The sequence below is a fragment of the Rhineura floridana genome, chromosome 3, assembly GCF_030035675.1.
Source record: "Rhineura floridana isolate rRhiFlo1 chromosome 3, rRhiFlo1.hap2, whole genome shotgun sequence".
NCBI classification, from domain to species: Eukaryota; Metazoa; Chordata; class Lepidosauria; order Squamata; family Rhineuridae; genus Rhineura; species Rhineura floridana.
The window spans coordinates 215,862,365-215,878,199 of NC_084482.1; the positions used below are offsets into that span (position 1 = coordinate 215,862,365).

Genomic DNA, 15,835 nt, shown 5'->3' on the forward strand with positions numbered 1-15,835 from the left:
AAAGGTTAAAAACATATTAAAAAGCAATTCCAGCACAGACACAGACTGGGATAATGTCTCTACTTAAAAGGCTTGTTGAAAGAGGAAAGTCTTCAATAGGTGTAGAAAAGATAACAGAGATGGCACCTGTCTAATATTTAAGAAATAACATCCTTGGACAGAAATAACATCCTTGGACAGTGGATGATGGGGCCTAACCTTTTTATTCTGTTGTGCTTAAGTCTTTCCTTTGCTGCTAATAATTCAGAAGAGAATACATGTGGTTGTTCCATATATCTGCACAACCACCTTGTGAAGTAGGCTAGGTGGCGACCGATTGGCCCGAGATCACCCAGTGAGCCCCATCCATGAGCTGGAAGCTGAACCCAGGGATCCACAGCCCATATTTGACAGTCTGTAGAACACCAGCTGTCAGTTAATGCCCGTCGACAGGAACAGTTAATTCTGCCTCCCATGTAAATCCCTTCAGCGAGGTTTCAATTGAATTGTTCAATAATTTCATGTTTCATTTACTCCTAAGGCTCTAATGAGTTTTTGTCTTCATTGCAGAAAAGAACGGATTGGAAACCAAGAACATGGGAGACAATCACAAGATCGACAGAGTGGAGAAGTCATATAAATATTTAGAGTGTGGAAAGAGCTCTATTCAGAGATCCTATCAAAGAATTGACATTGGGGTGAAACCATATAAATGCATAGAAAGTGGAAAGAGCTTTAGTCAGAGCGTCCATCTCACTACCCATCAAAAAATTCATACAGGGGAGAAACGGTATCACTGCTTAGAATGTGGAAAGAGCTTCACCAGGAAGGAGCATTTCACTTCCCATCGAAGAATTCATACAGGGGAGAAACCATATCATTGCTTGGAATGTGCCAAGAGCTTCAGCTGCAAGGAAAATCTCACTGCCCATCACCGAATTCATACAGGGGAGAAACCATATCAATGCTTGGAATGTGGAAAGTGCTTCACCAGGAAGGAGCATTTCACTTCCCATCAAAGAATTCATACAGGGGAGAAACCATATCATTGCTCGGAATGTGCCAAGAGCTTCAGCTGCAAGGAAAATCTCACTGCCCATCACCGAATTCATACAGGGGAGAAACCATATCAATGCTTGGAATGTGGGAAGAGCTTCATACAGAGGGGAAGTCTTGTTTCCCATGAAAGAATTCATACAGGGAAGAAACCGTATCAATGCTTCGAATGTGGGAAGACCTTTAGTCAGAGCATCCATCTCACTATCCATCAAAGAATTCATACAGGGGAGAAACCATATCAATGCTTGGAATGTGGAAAGAACTTCGGTCACAGTTCCCATCTCAGAACACATCAAAAAATTCATACAGGGGAAAAACCGTATCAGTGCTTGGAATGTGGGAAGAGCTTTATCCAGAGGGGAAGTCTTGTTTCCCATGAAAGAATTCATACAGGGAAGAAACCGTATCAATGCTTGGAATGTGGAAAGACCTTTAGTCAGAGCATCCATCTCACTACCCATCAAATAATTCATACAGGGGAGAAACCGTATCAGTGCTTAGAATGTGGAAAGAGCTTCACCAGGAAGGGGCATTTCACTTCCCATCAAAGAATTCATACAGGGGAGAAACCATATCATTGTTTGGAATGTGGAAGGAGCTTCAGCTGCAAGGGAAATATCACTGCCCATCAAAGAATTCATACAGGGGAGAAACCATATCAATGCTTGGAATGTGGAAAGAGCTTCAGTCATGGTTCCCATCTCATAAGACATAAAAAAATTCATACAGGGGAGAAACCATATCAATGCTTGGAATGTGGAAAGAGCTTCATCCAGAGGAGAAGTCTTATTTCCCATGAAAGCATTCATGCAGGGGAGAAACCATATCATTGCTTGGAATGTGGAAAAAGCTTCAGATGCAAGGAAAATCTCACTGTCCATCAACGAATTCATACAGGGGAAAAACCGTATCAATGCGTGGAATGTGGAAAGAGTTTCAGTCAGAGCAGCTCTCTCAGTTCCCATCAGAGAATTCACAGTGGGAAGAAACCATATCAGTGCTTGGAATGTGGAAAAAGCTTGAGCTGCAAGAAAAGTCTAATTTCCCATCAAAAAATTCATGTTGGAGAGAAAACATAAAAGCATTGGCGATTGGTGATCACTGGACCTGGCAGTGCTGGTAAGAGGTCACGGAGCCATGGCCAGTGATGTGACACAAGTTATAGCCAAGTTGTTCAGGTTTTCTCCCCACCCTTCTCTCTTGCAAAGTTACAGTGGACACTTAAGCATTGCAGTTCTACAAATAGCACTTAACTGAACTGAAATGTGTCTTATTTTGGTTCAGAAGGGCTCCCTGCTGTCACTGTTACTTTACTGCTAGGACAAAAGTTGTGTGATTTCTGCCTATTCTTGTTCTGTTCCTATCCTCCTTTGCAAAGGAACAGTGGGACCTAAATATTACTGTTGTATAAGTACTTACCATTTAAGTGTGTCACCTTGGTTCAGAATTGCTGTCACGTTTTCTAGTGTGGCTTCATGCCACAATGCCTGTACGTTTCTCAGAAGTAAGCTACACGCACGCATTGCTGCCATCAACCAAGATGGCGGCAGAGGCTTCAGCCCCTTAGGGAAACCTCGGCCGCCATCTTGATTGATGGCAAACCTGCACGCGCAGGTTTTGAGAAAAATATAGGAGAAGGGGCCTCCCAAACACCAATCAGCCTAGGACCCCTCCTCAGGTTAATCCGGCCCTGCTCATTGGAGGGCAAAGTGAATTCGAGTGTGGAGTTTAGTGGATGGACTGCCAAGAAGATCAACCTAAACAGAGGAACAGCGGCAGCAGTAGAGTACTGAAGAAGACCTGCCCTGGGAGAGCATGTTTATACATCGAGGCTGGCCAGGCGGCTGTTCCTGGGCATGGTCTGCAGAGTGTGACCTGACAGCTGGGCAGAGATCCCAGTGGGGACGACAGCGCCCCTCCTTCTGTCACCACAGGAGGCTGCCTCCACCCTGGCCCGCTCCCTCCGGGCGTACCCCTCTGTCTTGCAGCCCAGATTCTGCACACCCTCCTCCGTTTCCCCCCCACCGGAGTGGCCCCATCAACTCATCCTTTGGAACCCCCGTTGTGATCTCCCTCCCTCCCTCCCCTGGGGAAAATGATTCCACCAATCCCCACTTCCTCCCCATGGATTACAGGCTTCCTTTGGGAGAAGAGGCAGGCATGGCTTTTCTGTGCCCAGCACCTTGGGATCTGCTGCTCTGGAGTGAACCTGCTGATCATCTTTGGGAAGGATCCTGCAGCGCCGGCGGAGAAGGAAGCGGGTTCCCTGCTCCCCGCCTCCCACTCCTACTCATCTGGTCTATCATGGACAGTATCCTGGAGCCCTCCCCTTTGGAGCACTTTTTCCCTGGAGGCGCCTCCAGCTTCTTAGACCTGGGCGAGTTAAACGAAGCGGATTTTCTCAACAATGTGGCCATGACCCACCCTGTTTCTGTGGGACCAGCTGGTGCTGGGGAAAGCTTACTCATATTTTGCCATCAGAGAAGCTGATCAGAAGTTCAGTTGAAGGTGTCAGACTTGCAAGCATAGAAGGAAAGAGAGGGGACCAACCCACAGCTTTGTTGAGGGTAGCCTGAGATGATTCTGCCACTCCAGGAGCCTGCACCACACTGTATTTTCACTGGGAGTTGTAATTGCTGTTTTTTTAATAATGTTATGTGTTATTTACTTTTGTAAATTGTATTGTTTTATTGATGTATTCCTATATTTGTGTTTTTCTTGTAAGCCTGCTTGAGGGCCTTTTGGCCATGAGGCGGGGTATAAATAAACTATAATAATAATAATAATTATAGTGAAAGCAGGGAACCCTTCCCCGTCTGCTCTCACTGTCCTAGGAGTCAATCCCCAGCCTTGGGCAATTGATCCCAGCAAATCCTGGTTTGCCAAGGTTGTGCACGCTCACACCAACCCTGCAAGGTAGTACTGCCACCACCCTTCAACTGGTTAGCTACTCTGGGGTGAAGGGAACCCCAGAGCCCACTTAAACACCAGAGCTCCTCAGGGCAAGAGTCTAGCTTTACTCCTGGCCCCTTCTGAAGTCTCGGGTAAAAACGTTTCTCTGTTACATGGTAGTTGTGGTCAAATGGCAAGGACCGAATTTAGGAACTGACCGCTTCCTCTGGAATGAACACACGTTGGTTAAGGTAATTAAAGTTTATTAAAAAAAGAAAATAAGAAAAGCATAAAAAGGTTACAAAACAAAGAGGTGCACAAAAGTAAGATTTAGCAGCAAATTGAATCCTGTTATCATACACCCAAACGGGTAAGGTTTTAGTAAATAAAAAGATAAAATAAGTTTCTTGGCACAAATCAAAATAACAAAGCTTTCTGCCTAAGCTATACTTACAAAGCATAGGATCTCTCAATGGATAGCCTTTGTCCCCTCAGGGAGTCAGGATGGAAAGGAAGCCACAACAGAACATCACCAAAGAGACAAGGTGGTGCTCCGAAGTGGGACTCTCCCCAAAGTTCTGAGCCCCTTCTTATGGATGAAAAATCTCCCTCCCAGCTGGAGACAATTACCCAATTAACCTTTCCATCAAAAGGATGAAAAACTATGTTCTCACAGCACCTGGCGCCACTTCTTGATTTCTCATAGCAAAGCAAGGAGTTTTATGTCCTTGACAGTACCAGGCCCCTGCTGCTGATAAGGAGGTGCAAACTAACTGTAAGCTGATACAGCTGTGTTGTAAAAGCACTCAGTCACCGTGATGAAAGAAAATCAAATGTTGAACTGCTTGCTAGCATGTTAACAAAAAAGATGTCAAGGGGGAAAATTCCCCACAAGGCTCTGGCGTTTAGCCATTTTAAATGCAGGGCAAGGCTGGCAAGACAATAATAATAATAAAAATAAAAATAGCATCCTATATCAGTATGAGAGGCAGAAAGGACAAAGCTCAGCAAGGGAAGCAGGAGGAAGAAGGTGGAGATATAGTTATGAATATAGAAAAGATCCAGGAATTATTTTGTTCAGAATTTAAAGATTTCCAAGAAAGGAATCTGAAATCACAAATTTGAACTATAATACTTTCTTTGAACAATGGGTTGTTCTGCTGCATGAGGGAAACCTGCAAAGAAACGAGGTAACATTTAATTCGGAGTCTGCGCGTTCCTCCGAAAGTACCAAAAGATGGTCCTTGCGACTTGTCCTCATTCCACAGTACTCCGGAAGGCACAGCGAGTCAGAAAATAGGGGGTGCAGGGCGGGAAATGTAGTCCAGAATACTCTAGAGCTTGGCCACCCTTTCAGTTCAGAATGAATCCGTGTGGGGGGTCAGCCAGAGCACTCCTAACAACTCCCCCCATTGACAAACATTTGCCTATACCTGTACGAATATTTGTCACACCTTATGCCACTCTGTTCTGCACTGGCCGCTTATTCTGTCTTCCATCTGACGCAGCTGCTTTGGGACGTCATCTATCTTACCATAGCAACCATAATGACAGCAGCCAACGTGAACTATCAGATCCTTCACAATGGGGAGGGGTTATAGTTGAGAGCACTTTCTCTCTAGCCAAGCAGAGGTCCCACAATTTATGGATGCAGGCGTGTTTTGGAGGGGGGGATGGATACTGTCACTTTTTCCGCTGCCAGCCCCTTCCAATTTGCCACCCACTCACCCACACAAGCCCCGGGGCAAAGGAGGAGGCAGGAAGGCCGAGGGCTCCTCAGCAGGAAAAGTGGGCTGCCTTCAAGTGGATCCCGCCTTCTGGCTATGAATAGGGTTTTCTCCCCAACGCCCAACGAAGGGAAGCGCCAAACTCCTCCCCTCGCACAAGACTCCTGCCTCTTGCCTCCCCCCACGTGAAGAAGGCGGGGCGGGAAGCGGCTGGCGATTTCCTCAAATCCCCTTCCTTTCTAGCAACCCCGTTCGCTGTCCTTAATCCTTCTCTCCAAGAAGCGCACTTTGCGTTGGGAGCCCTTTCCCCTCCGCCCGGGCGCGCCTCTGTCCCCCTCGGCCGAGCAGGGCAGGCGCTGGTCGGCGTCGCTCGTCTGCGAGGCTCTGCCGGGAGAGGCTTCCCGGAACGGCTCCGGGGCACGAGAAGGCGCAAAGGCGTCTTCCTCCGCGGCTGGCTGAACCTGGCCCGGGCGCACCGCGGCTCGCTCTTCCGACCTTCTGAAAAGGGGGAGATCGGCCGTGGAGATTCCTCTGCGAGGAGACGGAGGGAGCCAAGAGGAAAAGGTGGATCGGAGGGGAGGGGAAGCTGTGGGGAGGGGAGGGTAAGACGCCTCCAGCGTCCCCTTGCAGCCCCCGAGGGAGTCTCCCCACTGGGCAAATGCAGAGCAGAGTCCAAACCCCGCGTGATGTTTGGAGGCAGAATGAATATGCCCCCGTGTATATCCGCGTGTGGGTCTTGGGCTTAGTTTTGCTCTGGCACCTGCGGATCCAGCCTTGCAATATGGAGGCCTTCTTTTTTTTCCAAAGGGATTTGCAACCCAGAACATTTAGCGGAGAGACCCCACCAGGGTGCTCCTCTTGTTATTCACCGGCGTGTCCCCGGACAGGTGGCAACAGGCTCAAAGCCAATGTTAGAGGCTATGAAAACAAACTGAAATCCCGAGGAACCGGCTGGCTCCTGAAAACGCCCCGCTCACGCGTCCAAGGCCTGGTGGGTCAAGAGGAGCTTCCGACGCCCGCACACGAGAGCGTGCAAACGGGAACCCCAAGTGTAGAGTCACATGTCTCTTTGCTTGGTCCAGAGGGAGCAATGAGCAGAAGGGGGGGAGAGAAAAGGGGCAGGAAATTCTTCAAGTTGCCCTTCCAGCATCGGAGGGCTTCTGCCTGCAGCCCAATGCAAAGGACACACCCAGAGTCCACAGCCCCCCTTGCAGGGTCTTCCACCTCCCTCTCCATTCGAGCTCCTCGATAGGGCGGGGATTTGGGAAGGAAAAGAAATGGGGCGGGATCCCCCGGAGCCAGAGCGCTCCCTCCCTCCAGATCCTTCCCTGCAGGGCTTCTCACGTGTGGAGGGGGAAACAGCCTTGATCTCTCCCAAGCGCCTCCATTGCTGGCCCCTTCTGAAATCCGGTGAGTCTGCCCACCCCGCCCCATTCCGCAGCTTTGAGCAAAGGGGATTCCCAGGATCCCATCCGGGATCCACCACAACGCCCAAATTCGCTGCAAAGCCGGGAGGCCCTTTTTGATGTATATTGAGGCAGGTAGGGTGGGAGGATTTAAAGTTCGCTTGCGACGCTGAGTAAATTCCTTTGCAGTTTAATTAGGATTTATGCCCCCACCATGGATCAGGCAGTGGTGCTGTCCCTGCTGGCAGACCCGCAAGCGCCCATTCAGACATGCAACCCCTGAGATGCTGAGGGGATCTTTGGGGACTGGATAGAAAGCACGCTGAGAACTGCTGGCGGCCTTTCAATCAAAAGCAGGAGGCCTTGTGGGGAAGTAAACAAACGTGTTGTATTGAACGGAAATGAAAACTAAAGAGATGATCTGTTTATATACCAATAACTTGCAAAGATGGCTTCTAAGCAGTTTCCAAAAAAGTACAATTACAATTACAAAAAATAGGTCAAAGTTAATGAAGATAACATAAAATACATAATGAAAAAATAAAATCAAAAGAAAAACAAGAAATATTGACAATGGAAATGTGCAGTAAAACAAGCCCATTAAAACAGAACAGATTAAGAGAGAAATTCAAACCACAAAGGTTTGACGTACAGGCATTTGGACTGAAGCTTAAAGTGTGAATAGAAGCGGGTATCTATAGGGTGAAAATGGAACTTACAAACCATAGACGATAACCGTTCTGGTTAGTGATATGTGAATATAATTTTGGAGGGCAGCTGGAGGGAGATACGGTTTGTTTTTCTCTGGCCAACGACTCTGTAAAACAGGATATGGACAAAGAAAAGAAAGGGAAAGTAAGAGATGGAGAAAGTCCTGATCCAGTTAAGCAAAATCCTGGGGCAGGGATATGGCAAAGGGTTGGCAAGATGAGTAGCTGAGAGGGGAACAAAACCTCCACATACAGAAGCAGTATATCAGATCTCAGACGCAGGAAAGAAATGTTTTGTTTTACAGTAAATGATGAAAAATGAATCTAAAGGAACCATGTGAAAGTCAGAGAATGAATCAACTAAGATTTCTTCAGCTGAGTGACAGCCTTTATTTAACCCAACTTCTGTGGAGTTTAATGTAAGCGAGGCTGGAGGAGAAGAGGGCAGCAACAAATTGGAGTCTAGAGAGGAGCAAGGTTGAGAAGGGCTGTGGCTGGGAGCTTTGAGTGAAGAAGGGACGAGGGCTCAATGGAAGGCGGGGGGGTGCCCAGCAGAGAAGGAGGGACAGACCAGTGCGGCAGATGCTGCATCTTGTGACCCTCTCCTAGACTGAAGACTTTAATTCATGGTGCTTACGTGGAGGAAGATTTCCCCCCCTCCCCCCAGCATTCATCATGCTTTCCTTTCCAGGGAAGACCTGGTGATTAGCCAAACTCATCCCCACTTTTTCCTGTCCTAAGTGTGTAATGATTCTATAACAGAGCAATGTCTTGGCTTTGCAGGACCTGGTAGCCTCTCTGATTAGGACAGTGTTAGCCTTGAGGCAGAAATTGGCACAGGACGAAGGAGTTCCTTCAGCCCTGTTGGAGGCTTTTGTAAGATGGAGGGGGACGTCTCATCTGGCCCTGAAGCAGGAAGAGGCCCTGATGTCATCGCGACTGGGAGCAGTGGGGGATTCTGGGAAAGAACCATGCAGAAGGCCCTGGGTGAGGAGGATGCCCTCAGCTCATATGCGCAGTGCCAGCAGTTCAGGCATCTTGGCTACCAGGAGGCCGAGGACCCCCGAGAGGTTTGCAACAAACTCCACCATCTCTGCCGTCAGTGGCTGAAGCCAGAGCAACACACAAAGGCTGAGATGCTGGACCTGGTGATCCTGGAGCAGTTCCTGGCTCTCCTTCCGCTGGAGATGGAGAGCTGGATCAGAGAATGTGGAGCGGAGACCACTTCCCAGGCGGTGGCCCTGGCTGAAGGTTTCCTCCTGAGCCAGGCAAAGAAACAGGAAGAGCAGCAGGTGAGAGCATTTTCATCGACATAAAACCCAGAGCCCAAGAATCTGAGGGAGGGTATCCCAAAATTCTCGACTAATCACCCAACCTTTTCTGGAAAGCACCCGAAGAAGGTTATCCGATAACCCTCTGGATTTGTATCTCTGTCATTCCTTTTCTAATCCTTCTCCCTGTTCCCTGTTTTGAACCTTCATGACTGTTTCAGGGAGAGGACCTCTTTGCAGAAACCAGCTCCGATATCCTTCAAGCCAAGAACACTCCATTGGACACCAGACGGAGGCCGCTGGGTAAGGAAGAATGGGGTGTCCCACACTTTTGTCTCCCTCTGTCAATTTTGAAATCGATCCACTGGGTCTTGTAACCTTTGTGGGAGAAGACGTTTGTCTGCAGCCTTTTCCACAGCTCAGAAAATGACCCTATTCACAAAATAGGACAACTTTATACACGGGGGACAAGCACCCTCAAAGGAGGTGAGAGGAGTCTACATGCAAGGGAAACATAAAAGAGGCACTGACGCTGAACAGATAAAGAGTTTTTCTGAGGCCTATGTGTAGTCAGGTCGTGCATCGCTTAAGGCCATCAACTATGTCTCTCACAGGTGATGGAAGGACGCCGGCAAGATCTCCTCCGCTGTCTCTTCTTTCTGGCAGAGAGGAGGGAGCTGCTGTGGAAGCAGATCAGGTAAGGGGACAAATCAGTGGGGGAAGAGAGGCTGGGGGCAGCCTGGGTGCCTTTGTCTCTTGCTCACCTCCCTGAGCCTGAATGGATCTCTCTCCTTCCCTTTGCTTCTGTCAAAGCTCTCTTTAATGCAGTTTACATCCTGAGAATAATGACCAGCCCACTCACCTTAACTAGTCTTTTGGATGTAGCTAGCATTTTTTATAATTACTATCATAAACTACTTTTAATGATTTAGTAATAATTACTATGATTACTACTTTTACATTTACCGCTTAATAATAGGCTTCGAAGCAATTCACGTAAAAGATGGTCTCACACTTGACATACCCTGTTAATCACTGAGGGCCTCCTGCAGATCCCATCTTATCAGGAGGTGCGTTCCACACGACACAGGAATCAGGCCTTTACTGTTACGGCATCTTCCCTTTGAAATTCCCCTCCCTTAAATATGAATACAGGCACTGTCACTGTCCTCTTTTCAGTGCCTACTGAACGCTGAAATTGTCCAACAAGCCTTTTAAGTTAAGATCTTTATTTCAGAACTGCATCTGTGTTGGAATTGCTTTTAAGATGCTTCCTTTTAAGATTTTAAAAGATTGTTTTGTTTTATCATTTGTTTTCTGCCCCGGCCTCCTTTTGGGAGGAAGGGCAGGATATCAATTTAATAAATAAATTTACAAAGTATAAAAAGCAGTTACACTAAGATTAAAATATAAACATCCACTATTAAAATGCACAATAAAACAGTTACATTAAACAAGATTATCTACTACAAGCAATCAGGATCAGATCATCTTTATGCTATCTTTAAGGAGAAAATGCTTCCTTTTTCCTTTAGGGTCCACTGTCTTTTGAGGATGTGGCTGTGCATTTCACGGAGGAGGAGTGGGCCCTGCTGGATCCTGACCAGAGAGCGCTCCATCAGGAAGTCATGGAGGAGAATTGTTGGATTGTCACATCTCTTGGTAAAGCTCTCTGTTGGGTTACAATATCTTTGTTGAAATTCAGTTATTTATATATGTGATGAATCAAAATATTCTGATGTAGCTCTAGAGCGCCACCTACAGCATCCGGGATTCTAACACACACACCCCACAGTTAACCTTGAACTGACAGCTATCTACTCTGTTAATCCAGGGCTGGCCTTGCGGCCTTCTGCATATTTTATTTATTTATTTATTTGCTTTATATGCCACCGTTCCTCCCAGCAGGAGCCCAGGGTGGCAAACAAAAGCACTAAAAACACTTAAAACATTATAAAAAAAATAAAATACATTAAAACAAAACATTTTTAAAAACATTTTTAAAAGCTTTCAAGACATCTTAAAATAAAAGATTAAAAACATTAAAAAGCAATTCCAGCACAGACACAGACTGGGATAAGGTCTCTACTTAAAAGGCTTGTTGAAAGAGGAAAGTCTTCAATAGGTGTGAAAAAGATAACAGAGATGGCACCTGTGTAATATTTAAGAAATAACATCCTTGGACAGAAATAACATCCTTGGCCAGTGGATGATGGGGCCTAACCTTTTTATTCTGTTGTGCTTAAGTCTTTCCTTTGCTGCTAATAATTCAGAAGAGAATACAAGCGGTTATTATTATTATTATTATCTAAAATTTATTCAACGCCTATCTGGCAGGACAACCTGTCACTCTAGGCGACATACAAAGGAATAAAAATACAAAAACAACATCAAAATAAAAATCAACAGGTACATAATAAAAATACTGTTCACATAAGACCCCAAAAATCAGACCACCCCCTTAGCCACCTAACTGTGGCATGTTCATTCATCTGACTACAAAAAGCCATGTCTTCAACTGCCTCCGAAAACGCAAAAGTGAAGGGGCTAAGCGAGTATCAACTGGTAAGGTGTTCCATAACGTGGGAGCTACAATGGAGAAGGCTTTAGATCCAGTACCACTTAATCTGGCCGCTCTGATAGATGGAACCACAAAAAGTCTAGTGGCTGAGGACCTCGTACGCCCATCTGCTTCAAGAAGAGAGAGTTTGTTCTTCAAATAGATTGGACCAGCATCAAAAAAGGTCTTATAAGTTAAAGCTAGTATTTTAAACTTCACCCGCAACACTATCGGGAGCCAGTGAAGTTCCCGAAGGATTGGGGTGATGTGTTCTCTCCTATGGCAGCCCTTATTGAGTCGTGCCGCCGCATTCTGGACAAGCTGAAGCCTACGCAAGGTTCCCAAAGGGAGACCAGCATATAAAGCATTACAGTAGTCCAGACGGGAGAGAACCAAGGCACTGACTACAGTTGGTAAAAGATGCTTTGGGAGGTATGGGCAGATTTTGCGAATGAGTGACAGGTGGTAGAGTGCAGTCCGACAAACTGCCACTATCTGAGCCTCCATCGTCGGTTGGGAGTCCAAGATGACACCCAAACTACGGACTTGGTCACTCAAGGGAACAGAAACTTGGTTGAAAGTCACTTGAGTTATTCCTAGTTTGGACCGATCACCTACCAAGAGGATCTCAGTTTTATCAGAATTTAGCCGCAGTTTATTCTTAAACATCCATTCCCCTATTAGTTCCAGCCCTTTAGTCAGTTGTGTTGCAGCAGCCGCTTATCTGCAGAACCACCTTGTCAAGTAGGCTAGGCGGCGACCGACTGGCTCAAAATCACCCAGTGAGCCCCATCCGTGAGCTGGAAGCTGAACCCAGGGATCCACAGCCCATATGTGACAGTCTGTAGAACGCCAGCTGTCAGTTAATGCACATCAACAGAAACGGTTAATTCTGTATTAGGATCTGCCTCCCATCTAAATCCCTTCAGCAAGGTTCCAATTGCATTGTTCAATAATCTCAGGTTTCCTTTACTCCTAAGGCTCTAATGAGTTTTTCTCTTCATTGCAGAAAGGGGCGAATTGGAAACCGAGAACATGGGAGACAATAACAAAATCCACAGAGTAGAGAAGTCATACAAATATTTAGAGAGTGGAGAGAGCTCCATTCAGAGATCCTATCAAAGAATTGGCAGTGGGGTGAACCCATATAAATGCATAGAATGTGGAAAGAGCTTTAGTCAGAGCACCCATCTCACAACACATCAAAGAATTCATACAGGGGAGAAACCATATCAATGCTTGGAATGTGGAAAGAGCTTCACCAGGAAGGAGAATTTCACTTCCCATCAAAGAATTCATACAGGGAAGAAACCATATCAATGCTTAGAATGTGGAAAGAGCTTCAGCTTCAAGGGAAATCTCACTATCCATCAACGAATTCATACAGGGGAGAAACCATATAAATGCTTGGAATGTGGAAAGAGTTTTAGTCGCAGTTCCCATCTCAGAACACATCAAAGAATTCATACAGGGGAGAAGCCATATCAATGCTTAGAATGTGGAAAGGACTTCACCAGGAAGGAGCGTTTCACTTCCCATCAGCGAATTCATACAGGGGAGAAACCATATCAATGCTTGGAATGTGGAAAGAGCTTTAGTCGCAGTTCCCATCTCACAACACATCAAAGAATTCATACAGGGGAGAAGCCATATCACTGCTTAGAATGTGGAAAGGGCTTCACCAGGAAGGAGAGTTTCACTTCCCATCACCGAATTCATACAGGGGAGAAACTGTATCAATGCTTGGAATGTGGAAAGAGCTTAAGCTGCAAGGAAAATCTCACTGTCCATCAACGAATTCATACAGGGGAGAAACCATATCAATGCTTGGAATGTGGGAAGAGCTTCATCGAGAGGAGAAGTCTTATTTCCCATGAAAGCATTCATACAGGGGAGAAACCATATCATTGCTTGGAATGTGGAAAGAGCTTCAGTCACAGTTCTTGTCTCACAGCACATCAAAGAATTCATACAGGGGAGAAACCATATCAGTGCTTGGAATGTGGGAAGAGCTTCATCCAGAGGGGAAGTCTTATTTCCCATGAAAGAATTCATACAGGGAAGAAACCATATCAATGCTTAGAATGTGGAAAGAGCTTCAGCTACAAGGGAAATCTCACTGCCCATCAACGAATTCATACAGGGGAGAAACCATATCAATGCTTGGAATGTGGAAAAAGCTTCACCCAGAGGAGAAGTCTTATTTCCCATGAAAGCATTCATGCAGGGGAGAATCCATATCATTGCTTGGAATGTGGAAAGAGCTTCAGCTGCAAAGGCAATCTCACTGCCCATCAACGAATTCATACAGAGGAGAAACCATATCAATGCTTGGAATGTGGAAAGAGCTTCAGTCGCAGTTCCCATCTCACAACACATCAAAAAATTCATACAGGGGAGAAACCATATCAGTGCTTGGAATGTGGAAAGAGCTTCATCCAGAGAGGAAGTCTTATTTACCATGAAAGTATTCATACGGGGAAGAAACCATATCAATGCTTGGAATGTGGAAAGAGCTTCAGCTGCAAGGGAAATCTCACTGCCCATCAACAAATTCATACAGGGGAGAAACCATATCAATGCTTGGAATGTGGAAAGAGCTTCACCCAGAAGAGAAGTCTTATTTCCCATGAAAGCATTCATGCAGGGGAGAATCCATAGCATTGCTTGGAGTGTGGAAAGAGCTTCAGCTGCAAGGGAAATCTTGCTGCCCATCAACAAATTCATACAGAGGAGAAACCCTATCAATGCTTGGAATGTGGAAGGAGCTTCAGCCGCAGTTCCCACCTCACAACACATCAAAAAATTCATACAGGGGAGAAACCATATCAGTGCTTGGAATGTGGGAAGAGCTTCATCCAGAGGGGAAGTCTTATTTCCCATGAAAGAATTCATACAGGAGAGAAACCATATCAACGTTCAGAATGTGGAAACAGATTCAGCTCTAGGCAAACTTTCACTGCCCATCAAAGAATTCATAGAGGGGAGAAACCATATCAATGCCTGGAATGTGGAAAGAGCGTCACTCACAGCACAACCCTTACTATACATCACAGGAGACACACAGGAGAGAAATCGTATACATGCTTGGAATGTGGTAAGAGCTTTAGTCACAGCAACTCTCTCACTTCCCATCAAAGAATTCACAGTGGGAAGAAACCATATCAGTCCTTGGAATGTGGAAAAAGCTTGAGCTGCAAGAAAAGTCTAATTTCCCATCAAAAATTTTATGTTGGAGAGAAAACATAAAAGCATTGGCGAATGGTGATCACTGGACCTGGCAGTGCTGGTAAGAGGTCACGGAGGCATGGCCAGTGATGTGACACAAGTTATAGCCAAGTTGTTCAGGTTTTCTCCCCACCCTTCTCTCTTGCAAAGTTACAGTGGACAGACACTTAAGCATTGCAGTTGTACAAATAGCAACTGAACTGAAATGTGTCTTATTTTGGTTCAGAAGGGCTCCCTGCTGTCACTGTTACTTCACTGCTAGGACAAAAGTTGTGTGATTTCTGCCTATTCTCGTTCTGTTCCTATCCTCCTTTGCAAAGGAACAGTGGACACCTAAATATTACTGTTGTATAAATACTTACCATCTAAGTGTGTCACCTTGGTTCAGAATTGCTGTCACGATTTCTAGTGCGGCTTCATGCCCCAATGACTGTACATTTCTCAGAAGTAAGCCTCACTGATTTCCTGCCTCTGATTTTGAATTGGGGGAGGTATGTGTGTTTGACCAGATTAGAAATCATGAAAAAAGACCAACCTAAAACTCCCAAGTCACTGTCTCTTAGGCTAATCTACATCCCAGAGTTATTGTGAGGTAACATTGGGAAAAGGAGACCTATGAAATGAATGCCCCCTTGTGCTTCTTGGAGGAAAGGTGGAATGGATATAAATGTAATCCTGATAAATAAGGAAAATAAAAATAAAGTCCTTCTCTAACCTGCCTGTCTCTGATTTTGAACTGGTGGAGAGCAGGTTTGGAATCATAAACCCAACCAAAAAACAAAAGGAAAAAGTGTTACAGGATTGAGGGCTGTGGTGGATGATATCTCTGAGTCTCCTTCCAGCCCATAACCTATTGGGAATTGATTTTATTCATAAGTTAATTGATTCAGCCAAGTCTGCCAAGTACCCCCATTAACAAGTGTAATAATTGAGCAAGAAAGCAATGTGAGCCATTAAGAACTCATCAAGAGAGATCCCCAACACCAAGGAAGTAATTTGTTTG

General features: G+C 45.8%; 1 protein-coding gene and 1 pseudogene across 1 annotated transcript; both read left to right on the plus strand.

Moving 5' to 3' along the window:
* Positions 1 to 15,546, plus strand: part of LOC133381638 (zinc finger protein 850-like) — a 20,713-nt pseudogene extending 5,167 nt beyond the window's left edge.
* LOC133381620 (zinc finger and SCAN domain-containing protein 31-like) lies at positions 5,821 to 12,774 on the plus strand. Its single transcript, XM_061620965.1, has 5 exons — positions 5,821 to 6,221; positions 8,557 to 9,065; positions 9,266 to 9,347; positions 9,659 to 9,741; positions 12,614 to 12,774. The coding sequence occupies exons 2-5, from the start codon at positions 8,655 to 8,657 to the stop codon at positions 12,668 to 12,670; spliced, it is 633 nt and encodes a 210-aa protein (XP_061476949.1). The 5' UTR covers positions 5,821 to 6,221; positions 8,557 to 8,654; the 3' UTR covers positions 12,671 to 12,774.
* Positions 15,547 to 15,835: the final 289 nt, after the last annotated feature.

What these genes read in the sequence shown, in the direction of transcription:
- LOC133381620 (XM_061620965.1), top strand. Translation starts at nt 8,655, where the DNA reads ATGGAGGGGGACGTCTCATCTGGCCCTGAAGCAGGAAGAGGCCCTGAT. An exon ending in CACCAGACGGAGGCCGCTGG is followed by an intron (nt 9,348 to 9,658) that starts GTAAGGAAGAAT and finishes TGTCTCTCACAG; the next exon opens with GTGATGGAAGGACGCCGGCA. An exon ending in CTGCTGTGGAAGCAGATCAG is followed by an intron (nt 9,742 to 12,613) that starts GTAAGGGGACAA and finishes TCTTCATTGCAG; the next exon opens with AAAGGGGCGAATTGGAAACC.